This window comes from Neofelis nebulosa, chromosome 8, assembly GCF_028018385.1.
Source record: "Neofelis nebulosa isolate mNeoNeb1 chromosome 8, mNeoNeb1.pri, whole genome shotgun sequence".
Lineage (NCBI taxonomy): Eukaryota > Metazoa > Chordata > Mammalia > Carnivora > Felidae > Neofelis > Neofelis nebulosa.
Window position 1 is genome coordinate 104,404,226 of NC_080789.1, and position 18,807 is coordinate 104,423,032.

Here is an 18,807-nt window from a genome sequence, read left to right on the forward strand (position 1 = left end):
ACCCCTAACCCAACTCATATTGGTGAGCCCCAGTGAAGGAGCTAATAGATTTGGTCCACATCCTGAAATGCTAGTCGCACATCAACATCAATCTGGTCACTGGCATTCCTGGCAAGGTGAGCCAGAAGATCCTGGTTTGAGACCTAGCCAAGGCTCTGTCAGTGAGCTCATTAGGCACCAAGCTTGGAGAAAACTGAACTCTTTGGCTTTCTGTAAGGGATAAGAGACCACCTTGGAGGAAGCAGAAAAAACAGGATGAATTTAGCAGAAACTTGAAAATAAGCACAGTAGCCTGATATATAGGACCAGCAGTGCCTAGGCCCTGGCTCTGGCCCTGAAGCCAACTCTCTGACCTTGATGAAGCATCTCTCCTGAGAGCCTCTCTCTCTGAAAGACAGTCACTCTCACTCCTGCCCTCTTCATCCACCTTGTTCCTCCTTATCCTTCAAGAGGTAGGGCCTGGAAAAGAATTCTAAGATGTGCTAAGTTGCCTTAGCCTCCTTGGAGGAAACCACTAGAGCAATACCTGATATAATTGTAATTGCTCATTATCTAAAATCGGACAGAATGAACTACTGCAAAATAATATACTGTAGGGAAGGAATCTGCTGAAGCAACGACTGAATTAAAATAGTTGCTACTAAATGTTTTCCTGAGACCAGTAACTTTTGGTGCTCTATTTAGTCATATACTGGTTTTCATCTCCAGAATCCTTGAACAGCACTGACGCTGTGCACTTCCCTGACACTGATGAAGAAAGTAGCCTGGAAGAGGCAAGTATCCAGCTCTCCAAAAAGATCCAGGTACAACAAAGCATAGAAGATATCACAGGGAGTTTACCATGGTAAGAGAAGATAGTATGTACAAGTATAGAGCACAATTATATTCACTGAAATCTGCAATTGGAAAAGTAGAATTAACAGGTGGAAGCCAGAAAGGGACCTCAATGAGAGATGTATCCCTGTCCCCTGGATTCAGGTAAGGTGTTATTAACCAGACCCAAATAGCCTAAGGGACTTACTGGGGTCATCAGCCAGCTACTCAACCTAAATGTAAAATCCCTGCTCAAGCTGAAATACAAGGGAAACTTAAATAGGAATTATCTGTTAAATAGGCACAAACTAGATTTGGTTTAAGAGTAAGAGCTCTGCAAAAAAGACTTCCAGAATCCCCAAGATCAAGCCCATCCTGTCATAAAAGAAAGAAAAAGAAAGAGGACATAGAAGCCCACATTAGAGCTTTCTGAAAGAATCGAGTGATTCTGGGGATGTTGAACAATGCTTCACGTAAGGAACTCCCAGAATACCTCCATATGGCTTCAACCACCTATCCAGGTTCACTATCTATCATAATATTTGTTCTTCTTCCTCCCAAAGGATGTTGCTTGCATGGTAAATGAAAAGCAACCGAGAACTTCAAACTCCCTGATTCTTTGTTTTGCAGTACTCTCAGGGTCAAAGACAGCATCAGAAAAGACCTGTCCCATAGCAAGCAAATTGCAGAGCCTGGACTATCGCCGGGTTTCCTGAATCCCTTGGACCTCATTCTAATATTATTTAACATCCAAGTATCACCACCAAGGCCAAATGAGATAAAGAATGGTGATCCCTGATGTTAACTCACAATGCCTACCAGCTGCAGAACAATCACCTTGCATTGTTCCTCTGAGCAGGCAATCTCTACCTATAACTCATTCACTCATTCATTCATTCAACTAACATTCATTGAGTTCTTCTGTGTCTGGGCATTGTGTTTCAGTGTAGCCAATGGACTGGAAAGGAGCAAGAGCAGAAGCTGGGCCCAGACAAGAGATAATTAGTGTCTGATCTAAGGCAGTGGGCTAAGGAAAAGGAGATGTTAACAAAATAGGATTAAGGAAGTAAAATTAAAAGGATTTTGTTATGTATTACCTGGGATCAGAATAGGGGAGGTGAGAATAAGAGAAGCCTCTAGTATGATTCCTAATTTCTGGATAGAACGATGGAGAGAATGGCAATGCCCGTCATGGAGACAGGCATACAAATGGAGACAGAGATGAGCACATTCAGAGGAAAGATAAGGAGCTCAGTTTGGGTCATGTTGAATTTGAAGTGCCTACAGAATATTGAGAAAGGGAAATCCAGCCAGGTCTGGATGTCACAAGATGTAGAAGAGGATGACATCATCCAGGGACAGTAATCTGGGGACAGCCTCACTAAGAGGTGAACAGGAAGAAGAATCCACATGAAAGATTGAGATAGAACAGTCAGAGATGTGGGAGAGGCAGGAGAAAGTAGGGCTTAGGACACCAAAAAGGAGAAGCTATCAAGAAAAATACAATAACCAACAGTGTCCAATGTTATTGATTTGTCATGTGTGATGAGAGTCCATAAAAATACTGGATAACAAAGGGGTCTCCAACGTTGGTAGTAAGATCATGTCAGAGAAGGGTAAAATAGGATTATCGCTCCCCCAGGCCTCCAGTATGAAGCTCAGCTTTTGGCACCAGCCATAGTACCTAAAGGAGTGTAGCATCCTAGTTTGGGCCTGATCTGGGACATAAGCCAGATCCCAACACTTTAGAAATGATGGTCCAGCACCACACACTGGGGAAGACAAATAAGTATGGCTTTAAGAAATTTGAAGCTCAAATAATTCCCCTTTTTATTTATTTATTTTGAGAGAGAGAAAGAGAGAGAGAAAGCAAGTGAGAGTGAGGGAGGGGCAGAAAAAGAGGGAGAGAGAGAACCCCAAGTAGGCTCCACACCAACAGCTGCATAAAATCTGACATGGGGCTCAACACAGGGCTTGAACTCATGAACCGTAAGATCATGACCTGAGTCAAAAACAAAAGTCAGACGCTTAACTGACTGAGCCACCAGGTGCCCCTTCTCTTTCTTTTCCTTTAGCCCTGTACACATCAGAACAGGCTAGACCCATGGCACAAAGTAAGGTTATCCATCAGTTGCCTAGTCAAGTGGATATTAAAGGATCTGCTGCCCAAGACTGGATTCTCTCCAACATCCAGGCCCCCAGAGTCCAGAACCAAGAATCTGTGGCTGTCTCCCCCTACCACCTGAATGGTAATCCCTTCACAGTCTCTCCTGCCTGAAAAAGAAAGAGCCATTGCTCTTCGAAGCCTAGAAGCCCATGCCTGGGAAGTGAGAGAGAATGGAAGAGACTGAGCCAGCAGGTGGAGAGCAAAAATGAAGGCAGTGGTTTCTGGGGGAAGATTCACTTTTCCCCAGATAAACAGCTGCCTGCAAACAGCCTACCCTTATATGCTTTGTTCAAGTCAGGACCCTAAAAGAGGTCTGCTTCTCACCAAGCCAAAGCCCAGATTGACAGCATCTTTTTGCTTTTCCCCAAACCTCCACTTTCTATGCCATTTGCCACCGAGGGGGAAAACATCTCCCATTTTGAACAGCACGAATTTAGCACACGTGGGCATGTCTGGAAGGGGAAGCCATGTGGAGGATGGCGATGAGCTTGTCTCCAACTCCACTGACAACTCAATAAGGGGAAATTGGCATAATGCTGCACTGGAAGGCACTTGAGATAGCAAGTGAATCACAACAAAGTTTAAGACTTGCACAATACCTCCTCCCTTTCCCAAATGGCCTTATGCCCATTGTCTCATTTAGTTCAGGGGCATCCCTATCAAGTAGGGTAGATTAGGATCAACTCATCCATTTTTCATTTGGTCGCTGAGAGTTATGGAAGGCAGATGGCAACAGAGTCAGAACCATGGGTTCTGTCTGTTGGCTTTTAACTCCTTCTACACTACCTAGTATCAGCCAAGGGCTTGAGGAACTGGAATGAATAAGCAAAAGTTGAGGCATTTCCTCCTTAGTGCTTAGGACAGAGCCTGACTGTCTTGACTAGATCATACGGGGTACACTCCAGAGGTGAGGGCATGGATCTCAAGAGCTCTAAGACTGTGGATATTTGATGCTGAAGCAGAGCTGGAAGAAGAAAAAGAGGTGGGCACGGGCTTGGCAGAGCTTCCGTGAAGCCTCCAAGAAAAGCCGCCAGATCTGGCCTGGTAGACAAAATCCTAGGACCCTGCAGTACTGGAAGCCCAAGCCAGTGGTTTAGTTTTCTTCACATCTTGGAAAATGGAGCATCTTATTTTTAACCTTTAAACAGAGGAGTGAGTAGCAGTGATGGACCAAGATAATGGTGAATAAAGGAGCCTCTGCAAAGCTTTAGGCAGGAATTGTGTCCACTCTGCAGAGCAGTTGGGCCCCAAGTCAGTTAGGAGTGCCCGCAGTTAGGAGCCAGAGCCTCAGGGCAGTTCAGATCCCTTGTCTTGGGACATCCCCTACTCAGTCTCCTGCTCACATCAGTCAGTGATGTTGGGAACAAATATATTGTTTGATCCAAATCCCCGAACTCCTCTGCCTCAAGCAAGGTTTTTCAGGGGAGCCTCCATAGTCTCTATGCTGCATCTTGTCACTGCTAAAGTGCAGTAGTTCCCAATTTCTCAGGCAAAACCCTGACCCCTACCCTTTCTGGGGCTTACGCCTTACCTGTTCAGGAGGGCATTAAACTTAGACCCTTGTTTATCCAAAAATCTCCCCTTACCGAGTTTTCCTTGAGTATAAACTTTCTCCTTGCAATTCTGGCTTTGTCCATCAGCAGTGAACATCTAACTGTGTCAGCTTAACTACAGCCTGGCTTCAGGTCAGGAGGATTTCTTTCTATAGTGGAATCCTAAGTAACTGACCATAGTTGCATTAGGAAGGGAGAGAATGGATAGATATCCGTTTAAACACTAGCATCCGTAGAACATTTTCTGTACAGGAAAGGTACATGTAGCAATGATCATTGAGCAAATGATTTTAAACCTCTAATAGGTACTAAGCACTGTGGTAGGTGCTGTTCAATTGTGAACAGCCCCTACTCTCACAAAATTTATGGTGGACTTATAGACCAGGAAATCAGCAAGTACAGTGTGATGTGTGCCATGACAGAGGACGCACAGGTACTATGGAATCACATGGGTGGGAGAACAAAGTCAGACTTGGATAAGGGGGTAGTGTCAGGGAAGGCTTCCAGAAGAGGTGACATCTAAGCAGAGATCTAAAGGGAGAGTAGTAGGTTGCCAGGAAGTAAAGGGAGGAAAGCAGTTGAGTATAGCTGGCATAGGAGCAAAAGACTTCTAAGAAATTAAGGAAAGGAAGGTGGAAAAGTGCTTAGGGCATGACCGAGCAGAGCCTTATGAGCTATGGTAAGCAGGAGACCTTTCTCCTAATGAAAATGGAAAAGTCACTGAAGGGGATTAAGGAGGTGAGAAGTATCATCAGATTTCCATTTCAGAACATGCATTCATGCTTCTATGAGAACAAATCTAAGCAAGGAAGGGAGGATGTGTGGACAGTGTCCAGAAGGTTACTGTGGAGATCAGGCAAGAGATGGGGAACGAGAGTGGGCCATGAACCAGGATTACAAAAGTGGGGCCAGGAAGGGGAGGACAGGTTCAGGACAAAGAAACAAACTTGCAGGATGTAGAATCATCACTCACCATGAAGAAAGGAGATAGGAGAGTCAGGGCTTGTGACTGGTAGATTCTTACTAAGCAGGGTGAGGGTCAGCAGAGGAGAGGCAGGTTGGTGGGAAGAAATGCTATCTCGCAAGGGAGCCAGCAAGACATCTGAGTGGGGGTGTCCCATAGGCAGTTAGCTATGTGTGTCCAAGCTCAGAGGACAGATCTGGGCTACAGCTTGGAGTCTGGGAATCATCAACACATAAACTAGTAATAAAGCTAAGAGAGGGGATAAGATGACCTGGACAGAATGGGTAGGTAGAGAAGAAGGTGACTCAGAGCCCAGCCCAGAGGAAAACCACAGTGTCCGAGTTGCGTAATAAATGTAAATAAGTGCATCAGCTGCAAAGTCGGCACTGCCTAATCTTCATGACCCTGAAATTCAGGTCTGTCTCTACAAGACTGTCCCTCAGATTCCCACACTCAACCTCACCCCAACATGGGTCCCCCATAGGACACGCTTCTCCGTGTTGACTCATCAGACACTGGCTTGAGCTCAGAAGCTCCAGGCTAGTGATTAAATGTGTCCCTTATATATCTCCTACTACAAATTGCAAACCACGTAGGATAAGTACATAAGCGTACAAGGATGTACTTCTGCATCAGGGACCCACAAACTTAGGTGTACATAAACATCCCTGCACATAAACACACCCACACACCCTACAGTCTGGATTAGGTCATTTATGTCTACTCAAATGGAACATTAGAAGTGACTTTGAACTACAGGTTTTCCCCTAAAAAAAACAAAAACAAACAAACAAACAAAAAACACTGGCCTAATAAGCAGTTACAACAGAAGGAAAAAGAATAAAACGTTTGTAGAGATTCTTCTTTATGTCTTATTCCATGATCAAATTTAATCCTCATGGCTAACCTGTAAAATGGGTTTTAGAATCCCAAAGGGATGAAGACCAAAATGTTCTCCTGTGCCTCCATGGGACAATAGCTTTTATTCTGGAGAAGGGAGAGTAGGAAAAGATTCTAACAGAATCTTTGGCATATGTATGATATACAGGTTGACTTCCTTTATTCATTTAAGAAATATTCATCACTGTCCTACTATGTACCTGGAGGCAAGAGTCGACCAAATGCACGTAAATATAGACATTCCTTAATTAGGATCCTGTTTACACTCATGATGGGCTGTAATCATTTTTGTGGGACTGTCTGATTGAGCCTCCTTAGAGAAGGGCTGTCATAGCTGCTTGTCAGAGAGAGATGAAGTCCTTGAATTGAAGGCTTCTGTGGGAATTACAGTCTTCCATTTTCCAGAAAGGCCACCACTGTTCTTTACTTCAGCTAACAAGAGATTACCTTTCACAACTGAGCTACAAATGGGGGCCTAATTGATGAATTTGCTAATAGCCTTCCCTTTATAGTGGCATTAGCCTAGTTGGGTCTTAGCTGTACCTCCCTCGGGTGAGGCCTCACACACAGTGATATATTCTGCTAGATTTATGGCTAAGAGAACAGGGAGTTTAACTCAGTAATTAAACATCCAATTTGCCACATGAGCCTGGGAAATATCTCCATCCTCCCTCTTCCTTTTGCCTGTGCCTCAGTTTCTCTCGGTGGGAACAGGGCGGGGGGAGTTATCAATCCACCCAGTAGCCAACAGGTAGGGGTTTCTCTCTTCTTAGCCGCAAGGCTTGTGAAGGGCACAGAGAAGTCTGTGATAATGGGCCTTCCCTCAAAAGGTCTGCAATCAAGCATGATTGAGACTCTCCCATCCCCCATTTCTCTCACATTGTTAGGGACCGAGTGAGGTTTCCATTTCATTCTTAAGATGTTGCCAAACACCTGCTTCCTAGAGCTTTGGAGTGGGGTAAGCCAGCCTGTGGGTCCCTCCTGTAACTGAAGCACTTCACTTGAGGACTAGTGGCCCCTGGGAGGGGGCTGCTAAAGAGCCTTGTCTTCAGTTGTCTTCATGGCTTTGGCAGGCTGACCTGAAAATGAATGATTGTATGATCTGAATCAAAGACGCCCTCCCCTGGCCACTGTGCTCCATCCAGCTCTACTGAAACTGGTTCCCTGACATCAGTGGTAAAGACCCTTTATTCATCCACTCCCCCTTTGGGATGGCACTAGATAAGCCCAGATTACAAATAACAGCTAATCTTTCTTGAGCATTTACCATGTGCCAGATGTATGCTTTTCGTGAAATAACCCATTTAATCCTCATAATAACTCAATGGGATAAAGTGCTATTACCATATCATAGATGATGGGCCAAGGCACAGATGATGATGGTAACTTGCGCAGCAGGCTGATAAGCTGAGATCCGACCCCAGGCGTGCCAGTCCCAAGGGCTGCACACTTCCTGTCACACAGAACTGCCTCAGGGGAGAAGTCAGTGGCCCACATGATTTAATTGTTTGGAAGGCACCAAGAAAATCCTTATCCCTCCTGCCCTCCAGAATTGCCCCTCAAATAAGCTGGTAATGGGCTCACAACTCTACCTCCAAAATAATTCCTCTGGCAACGATAAAGCAAATCTCCTGGGAGGATGAGGGGATCTAATACATGGAGCCTGCTACTGACAGGCTCCAATTAGCTATAGTCCCTTTCTCCTGCATGGAAGTGTATCACTTCCTTCCCAGATTCCCAAAACCTTCCGTGGGTGGGAGCTGGTGTAGGGCAAAGACGAGAATAAGCTTGAGGTTGGTGATATGGATAAAAAAAGGAGAGAGGCCTGAGTCAACAGCAGAGCACATTCCAAGTCTGAGAATACCCCAACTCAGCTACTTTCTGGCTCTACAACTGACCACCGCAGATTCCCATGTCTTCAACTGCAAAATAGAAATAGAAGGAGTTGCATTGTAATCTTGTTGTGTAAATTAAATACGGTGATGCTTACAAAGTACTTAACACTGTCCAAAGCACAGTACAGACATTAAGATGGCGGCTCTTGTTTTAATTATTGCTACTACACAAGGAAGGAAGGCCTGATAAAGACACTGAGGAGTCCATGGGCAAAGTGGACCGCTGAGTGAGCGGGAGGAAAGAGACTTGAAGGAGGGAGACTACTTTCATCGACTTTGCAACTACTCTGAGGCCTTTATGTATTAATTCAGTCATTTGTCAGCCATTTCAGCTCAGACCTACTGTATGTGGATACTGTGTCAGATGACGTGGTGGGTTGAACCAAGCTGAATCAAGTCCCCCTCCCCCAAAAAGTCCTAACCCCTGTTGCCTAGGAATATGACTTATTTGGAAATAAGCTCTTTGCAGATGTAATCAAGTTCAAATGAGGTCTTACTAGATTAGGGTGGGCTCTGGTCCAGTATGACTGGTGTCCTTTTAAGAAGAAGAAATACAGACACACACACAGGGGAGAAACCTATGTGAAGATGAAGGCAGAGACTGCAGCAATGTGTCTACAAGCCAAGGAATATTGAACATAGCTGGCAACAGCTAGGAGCTGGGGAAGGATCAAGAAACAAGCTCCCCCTAAGAGCCTTCAGAAGGAACTGACCCTGTTAGCATCTGGATCTCAGACTTGTGGCCTCCAGAACTGCCAGAGAGTACACCTCTGTTGTTTTAAGCCAGCCTGTTTGTGGTTCTTTGTCACAGCAGCCCTAGAAAATAAACATAAGCGATAAAATTACCAAGATACATTTAAAAAACAAAGTTCTTGTTCTGGAATCTTTGCTATTCATTTCACCCCCAGAAGAGGCTGGATGAGAGTCCAGGTTTAATCCAATGGCCTTGGGTCTGGCTTCCAAAGAGGCATACTTTGTTAAACAAGAGCTTCTCCTCTGGCCCACCAAGTAGGACTCCAGGCTGGTACATAAGGATATCTTACAGGAGTAGGCGGTGTGGAATGAGGATTGTCCCAGCCACAAGTCATATCAGGTCCCTGCCACGCACAGGGCATCGCATTGAGGACTGTGAAAAATGAGGATTGCAGGGTGGTAGTGGCGGCAGAAAAAGAAACCCTGGAAAACGAAAGGTGGGGGTGAAGTCTTGTTTTCAATTTCTTCCAAACCCACCATTCCTCACATCTCCTTTTGATATCTCCATTCTTCCTCTTCATAGTTTAAGTTTCTACTCTGGTCCCTCAGGTGCCTTCATAGCCTGGTAGGCTGGAGAAGAGAAAGCACAGGTCTTGGTGGCTAGAAAACTAGAGTTTGAATCTTAGTTCTACCACTCACTATTTGTGGGATGTTAGGCAAGTAACACTAACTGTCTGTGTGTCTGTGCTTTGGCTTTTTCATCTGTACAATAGGGATAGTATGTAACTCATATATGTTATGTATGTACATCTGACATACATTATATAATGCATGTGTGTATGTATGTAATGCACAATAGTATACATTGACCAAGATGATATATGCCAAAGCATTTTAAATGTCATGTGAAAAGGAAAGAGATCTCATTATTCACAGTTCCTAGATCTTATGTACAGAAACTCTGGTTTCAGATATCACGTATCAGGACATACTACAAAATTAGCACAAAAATATAAAAACAATAAATCAGATGCTATGTTTAAAGGACCAATGCCAGTGTACAAATGCCAACATATAAATGGCTTTGACCTAGGAGTAAACCAGTCTCAACACCAGCACTCAAGATCTCTGTGATACTGGACAAGATTTTCCATCTTGTAGTTTAAATGATTTGTGTTTCCATCCAGCTCTAAGGTTCTATGACTTTATGAAAAAGTGCACATCAAGCTGTTTGCTCTTATAAAATTACACTTTAAAAAAACTCTTTACTTATGGGTCACCCATTACAAATCTGGGGAAAGCTGTGATGCTTGAGGGAATTCTAATAACAAGTGAAGCAGAAAAGCCATTTGATGTGTGAAATATCCAATGGGCTGGGTAACACTGGAAAGGCAAGTTTTCTTGAACAATCCTCTCCTGGTTATTCATATGAGAAGGCTAATGTCAGAATATCAGAGACTGGGTTGGAATACCTTGGAACAAAAGCCAGTAAAGAGGGTGAGACAGCCCTAATACAGCCCAAAATGCAAAAACAACCGGCCAGCTTTTATCTCCTTTTAGAATAATATGAACAAAGGTGACTCGGATTACACTAGAAGACATTGAGCCCCACTTAAGGAAGAACTTCCTTCTGAGATACATAAGTTTGGAGAAATCACCTTCTCTAAAACTTTTCTAAAAAAATTTTTTTTATGTTCATTTCTTTTTTGAGAGAGAGACAGAGTGACAGAGCATGAGCAGGGGAGGGACAGAGAGAGACACACACAGAATCTGAAGCAGGCTCCAGGCTCTGAGCTGTCAGCACAGAGCCCGACACGGGGCTTGAACCCATGAACCATGAGATCATGACCTGAGCCAAAGTCGGGTGCTTAACCGACTGAACCACCCAGGCACTCCTAAAACTTTTCAATGAGAGACCCAGCAGCCAACTTTGTGTCCTGGGTGAAGTGTGTGCAGCAGCAGAAGCAAGGACAGAGCGACCCTTTGAGAACTTTTTGCTTGTGTTCTCTCCATGCTTTTTCCAAGTCAGTTCACAATGGCACATAACGCCTGCATTTCACACAACACAATCCGGCTTCCAGTTACCTTGGCAGTTCACATGTTGTCATGCTGCCGACTTTTCCCCTGCTGGCACACTAGACTCCAAGGTGTAAGTACTGTTTTTACAGATGTTTGCATGTTCCACACTGGTATGTGATAATCACTTTGCATTTCAGTTAGCAAAGAGGAAATGAAACCCACTCCTGAATTGGAGACAAGAGTGTTGTGTTTCACCCTCGTTGACAGCCAAAAGCCAATTTAGGACTCTCTGAAAAGCCGAATTTCCCTGGGGGGAGGGGAGCACAGGGCGGGGGTAGGGGTGGGATATGGGTATCTTCTTAATGCTCCTGAGCTTGCTTAAGGATTGAAATTGGTGTTTGCTGAGGGAGGAAAAATCAATGTGGATTATGGTTTATGGATCACTTCAGCTGGAGAAGCAAGCAAGTGGGAGAGCTTATCCAGTTTGCACTTTTTCAGCAAGACTCCTACAAGCTAGCAGGCTAATAGCATAAACACCTATCCAGAGCTCACTACATTCTAAACCCTTTGCGCAAATTAATTCACTTAATTATCACGACAATTTGATGAGGCCAGAGAGGTTACGCTCAACATAACACATCTACTAAGTTCAGAGCTGGATTTTAAGCCAAGCAGTCTGGTTCCAGAGCTGGCATGGTAAGTTAGCTTTCACACTCCTTGGAAGGAGATGTGAATACAGACCATCCTCAAAGAAGTGGGGCTGGATACTGCCTCCTCTTCTTCTCTTCCTCCTCAATTCCCTGACTTTTGTGCTATGGGACCACACACTTCAGCTGAAAGGAACTTCCCGAGGAGAGGGATCCCTTAGCCACATACACCATGTCAGAAGTCAGCTCTGTGCTCTCTATGACACTAACCCCCTTGTCCCATTGCAGGATTTTTCCCAACCCATAATTATTATCACTCCCTGGGTCAGTAAGTCAATAGAACATTTAAAAAAACAAAACAAAACAGTCTCCAAAATGACTCCTTTGCTAAAACTCTTTTCTCACCCCTTGGGCTCTCCTCTGAGGTGCTAAAACCCCAATCAGGGAGTCATCACCATAAATAATGCATCAGGCTTTCACTAAGAATCAGTAAAGCAAGGAGCAGCTCAGAAAAGTCCATTATCCCCCCATGGTTCGTAATTGGGCATTGTGATTAATCCATTTATCTGCTATTCAGATGAACACCCCATAGTAAGAGTCAGTAATTACAGAATATTGAATAGGTACATGAATAGCCAAAATGTACCCATGCTTTGAGTTACTGCGGCAACTTGATTCCCAGAATCTTTAGTCATTTTGAGTTTTAAAGGTCCGCAACATTAGCAGAGAGGTGAGAGATAGGAAGCCCAATTTTCAGAATATCCTGAGTGGCTAAAACCCAGAAAGCTCATGAGCTTGCTTGTACATAATCACATGAATCAGCTCACATTCAACAATTTATCAACATTTATTATCTGCTATGTGTCGGGCACAGTGTTAAGAACAGGGTATACCAAAGAAAAGTTCTGAAGAGACAGACATATAAAAAGCCAATCATCTTGTAATAAGAAAAGTGAGACATGTGTTAAGAACACAGAAGAAGGAGAATGAGTACTCACTCCCCAAGAGGGTGAAGGATCAATGCAGATCTGGGAAGGCTGCCCAGAGGAAATGACCTTTGAGTTGAATCTTGCAGGTTAAGGGAGATTTTTTTTTTTCCAGAGAAGAAGGGAAAAGAGCAGCCCAGGCAGAGGGACAAGTATGCACAAAAGTATTCGGGCAGAAAGTGATCTGTACAGAGAATTGCATAGGACAGGCATTAAAGGACTTTGTGTACTATGCTAGGGGAACTGGACTTTATCTTGTATCCTGTATTCAGTAGGGCAACATGGTAAGATTTTAAAGAGATGTGTGAGCATGAGCAGTTTGGTGCTTTTGAAAACCCACTGAGCGATGATAATGAGGCTGGATTGGAGAAGGAGACCAACAGTTGAGAGGCTACTGCCTTAGTGAGGGCAAAAGTGAAGATGACCTGCCTCAGGCACTGGGAGAGAACCGAAAAGGAATAGTGGGATGGAACAGTCCGACTAAAGGCTTTGCAAACATTTCAGAAGGCCATATCAGAAAGTTTCTGATGATAGGTGGGGAGCAGAGGTGATGATGCATTTAGTTGAGGAGGAGAAGCCTATCAAGTAGCTGGACAAAGTGTAAATGATACGGATATCGCTTCATGTATGTTATGTTCCAGGGACTGTCACGGTATTTCCTTATATCCTCTGCCTACCCTGCACCATAAGGGAAATCAGCTCAAGTTAAAGGGGACTGAGGCCAAAGTAGTTAAAGAGTGCACTCAGTGCCACTCAGAACGTACCCTGCCCACTAAGCCTGTGCCCCTAGTGTTCCCACTGCCCTAGCTCTGAACTTCACTTATTGAGGGAGGCTTTGCTTACAACGTAAATAGCTTTATTCTTCACTTTTTCCTTCCTGTCTAACAATTCAAATGTCTTTCCCTGTCTTTACCTTGTGAGAAACAGCTTCTCCCATCATCCTTGCCTACCCCCAACATTGTATCTCTCCCTTCCAAAGTATCTCTATCCTCCCCATTCCTTTAACCCACTCCTATTCACACATGACATCTTTTTAGAAGTAGCAAGTGTGGGGCAAAGGGCAGTGAATCAGAAGTGAGGGCAATCTGGAGTGCCTGGATGGCTCAGTTGGTTAAGCATTCGACTTTGGCTCAGGTCATGATCTCCAGATAGTGAGTTCAAGCCCTGTGTTGGGCTCTGTGCTGATAACTCAGAGCCTGGAGCCTGCTTCACTTTCTGTGTCTCCCTTTCTCTCTTCCCATTCGCTACTCACACTCTGTCTCTGTCTCTGTCTCTCTGTCTCTCTCTCAAAAATAATAAACATTAAAAATTAAAAAAAAAAAAGAAGTGAGGACAGTCTGTGTTCCAAGACTGTCCTAGCTGACCAGGTGACTTTCAGAAACTGCTTGATCTCTCAGCCACAGTGTCCTCAGTTATAAAATGGGGATATGAAATGAATACTAACCTTTGCTTACCTCACAGGATTATTATAAGAGGAAAAGAGATAAAGTGCTTGCAAACAACACCAACAGAAAGTAGGAAAAGTGCTACAGAATTATCTGGATTGTTGGGCACTACTGACCACCAGACGGTGAGTTGCTTATGGGCAGGGGCCTGGTTGCCTTCATCTTTCAATCTGGAGTACCGAATTATTTCTAGTACAGAGTCAGTGTTTGATAAACACATTGAATTAACGACAAGGACCACTGCCACCACCACCAACACACACACACACACACACACACACACACACACACACACAGGTGTCCTTGCTTCTCTTTCCCACCATAATGCAGGCAAACCCATAATACCTCCGCTTTTGGAACTACTGCTCTAGTCCTGGTGTGTTCCAAAAACAGCAAGTTCCTGGAGGAAAACCAAGTGATTGTCACGCGCCTGGATGCCTCCACTGGGCACGTTTGACCAAGTCTGAATTCCTCCCCTTCTCAAGGGAAGTTGCTAAGAACTGAACCCCAGAATCCCTCTCCTCCAAGGAGCCCCAGCTGGGTCTTTCCTTACCCCCTCCCACCTTTGTGCCAGGCATGCGACGTGTTTTTTTTTTTTTCTTTGCAGGAGCTCAGCCGCCTCTACTGCTGTTTTCATTGATGCCTTGAGCAGACCTGGCATGTGCAACTGCTGAGAAGGGGGGGGAGCGTGGAGCCGCGGGGGAAGCAAGTAAAAATAGCCTGGCGCGCACCGCTCTGCCTGCTCTGGACGCCTTTAACCCTGACCAAGGTGGGGAGCTCAGCAGCCACTACAGCACACTGCTGAATCTGGCAGGGGTCTGCATCCAGACCCCGTGCAACAGCTGGGGTGCGGGGGCTTAGAGACCCGTGAAAACTTTTTTTTTTTAGAAACCCAGAAGTGGGGGGAGGGAAGAGCAGGAGAAAGCTGTTTCTTGCTTCTAGCACTCCAGCCACCTGGCTGCAGGGACTGCTATGTGCCCACTGGTCCAACACTTTACAGAAGTGCAGCCTTGACTCGGAGCTATTTTTAGCAACCTCTTCCGCGGGTGGGCGATCAGAGGGAGGAGTGTGAGGGGATTGGGAAGGCTAGCTCTCTGCTGTGAGGCTAGGCGCCTTTGCGGGTGGAGAAGAGGAAGTGTCGAGGGGATAAGCATGCTGGCTTTGCCCTAACTCAAGGAGACAGCGTTAGCTGCTGAATGCCCTACTGCTTTCAAGCCCCTGAGCGTGTTTGTTTTTCGAAATCGACAATTGCCAGATGCATACTGCTTCTAATCTCTCAGAGAATTGGGATTTTAAAAGCGTTGCTGCCTATTGCTATGGGGTAAAGGTTAGCTGCAGTTAAGACCTTACCGAAGATTGGAAGGGTCTTTGCATCGTTTTGCATTCCAGCAAGACAGAGGGACAATCCCCGTGCCACACCTCCATCCCCGCCTCACGCTGCATATGGGTAACCATATGTGAAATGTACGGCAGCCCCACCAGACACCCGGCTATTAATAGAGCCCGGGAGTTTGCTCTCTGTCTTTTTCCTGCCACCGAGTAAGGGATGATCTTCACACACATACCCCACTCCGCCCCCACCTCGGCGCACCGTTTCTCCAGGAAGGTAAGGGGGCTGCCCACGCTGATCCCCTTCGTGACTACAGGTGCCTAGAGCCTACGGACTAATCCAGTTGTAACGACAGCAGGGTCACTACGAGGCCAGGGAACACAGCCTCCAGTCTTGGGACGCAAAACCCAGCAGGGCTCTTTGCGTCTCTGGGCCAACTCGAGAGTAGAGAAAGGGCAGCTATTGGGCTGCCGAAGGCGAGGGGGGCAAGAGCGCAATCTGAAGAGCTAGAGTGGCCTCCTCCAAAGCCGCTGCAGGACGAATGGCTGTAGACCCATTTCTCCCCTGCAGCCCGCGGCGCGCAGCCCCCACCCGGCGAGGGCTTGGCTGCGGCAGGAGCGGGCGCTGTCCCTGGTTCTGAAGGTGGCCGCGACCAGAGCTCCCTCCCCGGGTTTAGCGCCCCAAGGCGGCTCAAACATTCCAGGGTTGCAGACCTCTCTCCGGCCCAGATCTGAGCGGGAGGGTCTCTTGGTGGTGCCCAAGTCCCACCACCCGCTCGGTGTGGCCCCACCGCGGCCCGGAGCTCTCCGCGGTGCTGCGGGGACCGAGAGCTGGGGGAACTGACTTGAGCCTGAAGGGTAAAGCTCAGGCAGTGTCTAGAGATGGTCAAGGCACCGCAGGGAGCCGACCTGGTCCCAGGATCACCCACCCCAGCTTTGCAGAAAGCTGGGACTCTGGACCCCTAATGAAGCCCAGAGGAGAGAGCAGGGGAGTGCTGCTGCCCAGGGTTTGGGACTTGGGGAAAGAGAAGCGAGCAGCGGGTGGCAGGAGAGGGAGATGGGGTGAGAGCGATTCTTTTGCATTTTCAAAAGGGAGGGGACCTGAGACATGCACTGGCTTTTCCCCCAACACACACACACACACACACACACACACACACACGGCCGGCAGAAGCAAGCGGGATGGAGCCGGGGAAAGTTTGGCACTAGGTGCTGAGCAGCGGCGGCGGTGGCGGCGGCGGCAGCGACGGCGGCGGCGGCGCGGTGGTCCGGGGTGGGCTGCCGGGGTCGCCGAGAGCCCCGGCCCTCTCGCCTCCTTACCTCGGTGTTCTCGGCAGCGTTCTCCGCCATTTTCCTCCTTAGGAGCAGGCAGCGGGAGGAGTGTTTCATGCCCATAAGAGCCAGCAAGGGTTTGATGATACAGAGATAGTAGAGAAAGAGAGAGCTGGTGTAGCTTTAAAGAGAGAGAGAGAGAGAGAGAGAGAGAGAGAGAGAGAGAATGGGAGGAAAAAAAAAAAAAAACCAACCCAGCCCCTCTGCTGGAGCGTCAGCCGATACAATCAACTACGGTTGAGTCTTTTCTGCAGTCTCCACTTTGTTTTATTTTCCTCCCTTCTCATCTGCTTCGGATTCCTTCACACAGTTTCAAGTTCTTCTCGCGCACCCGACCCCCTCCCCGCCCCTCTCCACCCGCGCTGCGGGCTAGGCTGGAGGGAGGCAGCCCCGAAGGCTTCGCGGCAGCGGCGGCGTCTCTTCTCCTGGCTGCTCACAAAGTCCGGCCGGCCGGAGGCAGCCACCAACTCCTCTCAACTTCTGCCGATCGGCTGGGCGAAGCAACACGCTTCCTGCGCGTCTCTCCTAGGGGCTGAGCCGGGTGAGTGGGGGCGGGGTAGGAGGTTCGGTAGAGCGAGCGGCGGCTGGGCGCAGACGGAGGGCCCCCAGCGCCCCCGGGCCCGCCGCCTCCTCCAGGCTCCAGGGGTCTTTTGGCCGCCTCCACCCCCAGGTGCCGTGGACAACTTGCGCGGGGGCAAAGGGCGGCGCGAACGCTGCAAGGCCACGCTGGAGACTCGATGAAAGCAGGCACCGGAGCTGGGCTCTTGCAGGTTCTTAGACCCGGGTGTATGTCCTCCCACCGAGGACAAGCTCTGGGCAAGATTGGGCCATAGTTACCTCGCCCCCATCCCACCCCACCCCCAACTTCCCAGATCCTCTGTCAATTCTTGGTTCCTTCCTTGGCGAATTATGGTTTCAGGAGCGAAGGGGTGGGTGTCTGGATGAGGGAGGGTCCTTAACTCCTTCAACTCTAAGGCTAAGTGTGCTATCATCTCTCCTTTTCTCCCACTGTCCCTGTCCAGGCACTTGGGGCTCCAAGCTTCTCTCAGGTTGAGAGGTTGGGCCAAAGGTTCAGCCAGAGGTGGCTGGGAAGAGACCATAGGAGAAAGTCAAATGGCTGAGCCCACAGTCCTGTTCCCCTTACCCTAGTCTTCCCCGGCAGCCCCCTGCCCACACATTTCTCTTCTCCCTCCTCACCCCTCCCCCATGGTCACCAGATTTTGAAGTCCCTTTTATGGGAGAGAGGGAGGATGTCACGTACCCATTAGGATTCTCTTGATCCTTTTTTAAGGGAGTTTGGGCGGCAGCAGGGGGTGTGAATTTTTATACAATGCATTCCTGTCTTCACTTTGAGAGCTTCTTTTTCTCTGTCTTACTGGCCATCTGTCAGGCGGGTGGGAAATAGAACGGGGGGGGGCACTCTGTCTCTCCCTTTGCAACAGGCCACTTAGGCTGGACTCCTTCAAAGACAGCTGCACTTTCAAGCTTTCAACCCACAAGTCAAGGACAGGGACCTAAAATATGCATGCTCCTTGAACACCCTGGCTCTCTTCACTTCATCCCTGTACTTGCATAGGGAGATCAGTTCCGCATGCGTGCCCTATTTGTTTTATCACCTTTGACAGCCAGGAAATGTGAGCCTGGTTGTCCTCAGCTAACCTCAGGGTCCATTGAAGAAATGGACCAGAATCTAAAAATGCCTCCATCACCTGGTCCTAGGGGAAAGAGAAGATGCATTGCAATAATTGGAGGAGGGAGAGGAGGAGGAGGAGTGGAGAGTAAAAAGAGTGAAAAGATAATGGGCAACAGGCTTGAATTATTGGGCGTGTGTGCATGTGTGTGCATGTTATATGTGTTTGGGAAAGAGCAAATGTAAATGAAAGAATGAGCCTAACTCCTTAACCTTTTTCTTACTCAGACCACAGACCTTGACTAGTGTTGGGGGTGAGGAAGCAGAATCTTTGGCAACACCTACTTGGTCATCCTCCTTCCCTTTCACACATGCAGAAAGCTGTAGGGGGGTGAATGAGATGAATCTAAGGAATGACTTTTACCCTCTTGACC

The 18,807-nt window shown here is 47.1% G+C and overlaps 1 protein-coding gene across 6 annotated transcripts in view; it reads right to left on the bottom strand.

Annotated features, from left to right (window-relative positions):
- PRMT8 (protein arginine methyltransferase 8) overlaps positions 1–18,807 on the bottom strand; it is a 98,187-nt gene extending 79,380 nt beyond the window's left edge. Inside the window, exons 1-3 of one of the 6 annotated variants that reach the window (XM_058744006.1) lie at positions 16,732–16,756; positions 9,523–9,615; positions 9,006–9,108 (exon numbers count right to left, since the gene is read on the bottom strand). Coding sequence is in view for 3 of the 6 variants with exons in the window: in XM_058744009.1 (XP_058599992.1) it covers positions 16,732–16,806 (75 nt within the window). In the remaining 3 variants the exon portion in view is untranslated. Of the gene's footprint in view, positions 1–9,005; positions 9,109–9,522; positions 9,616–16,731 lie in introns of all 6 variants that reach the window. The other 5 variants (XM_058744007.1, XM_058744009.1, XM_058744003.1 and 2 more) reach the window with 5 other exon arrangements.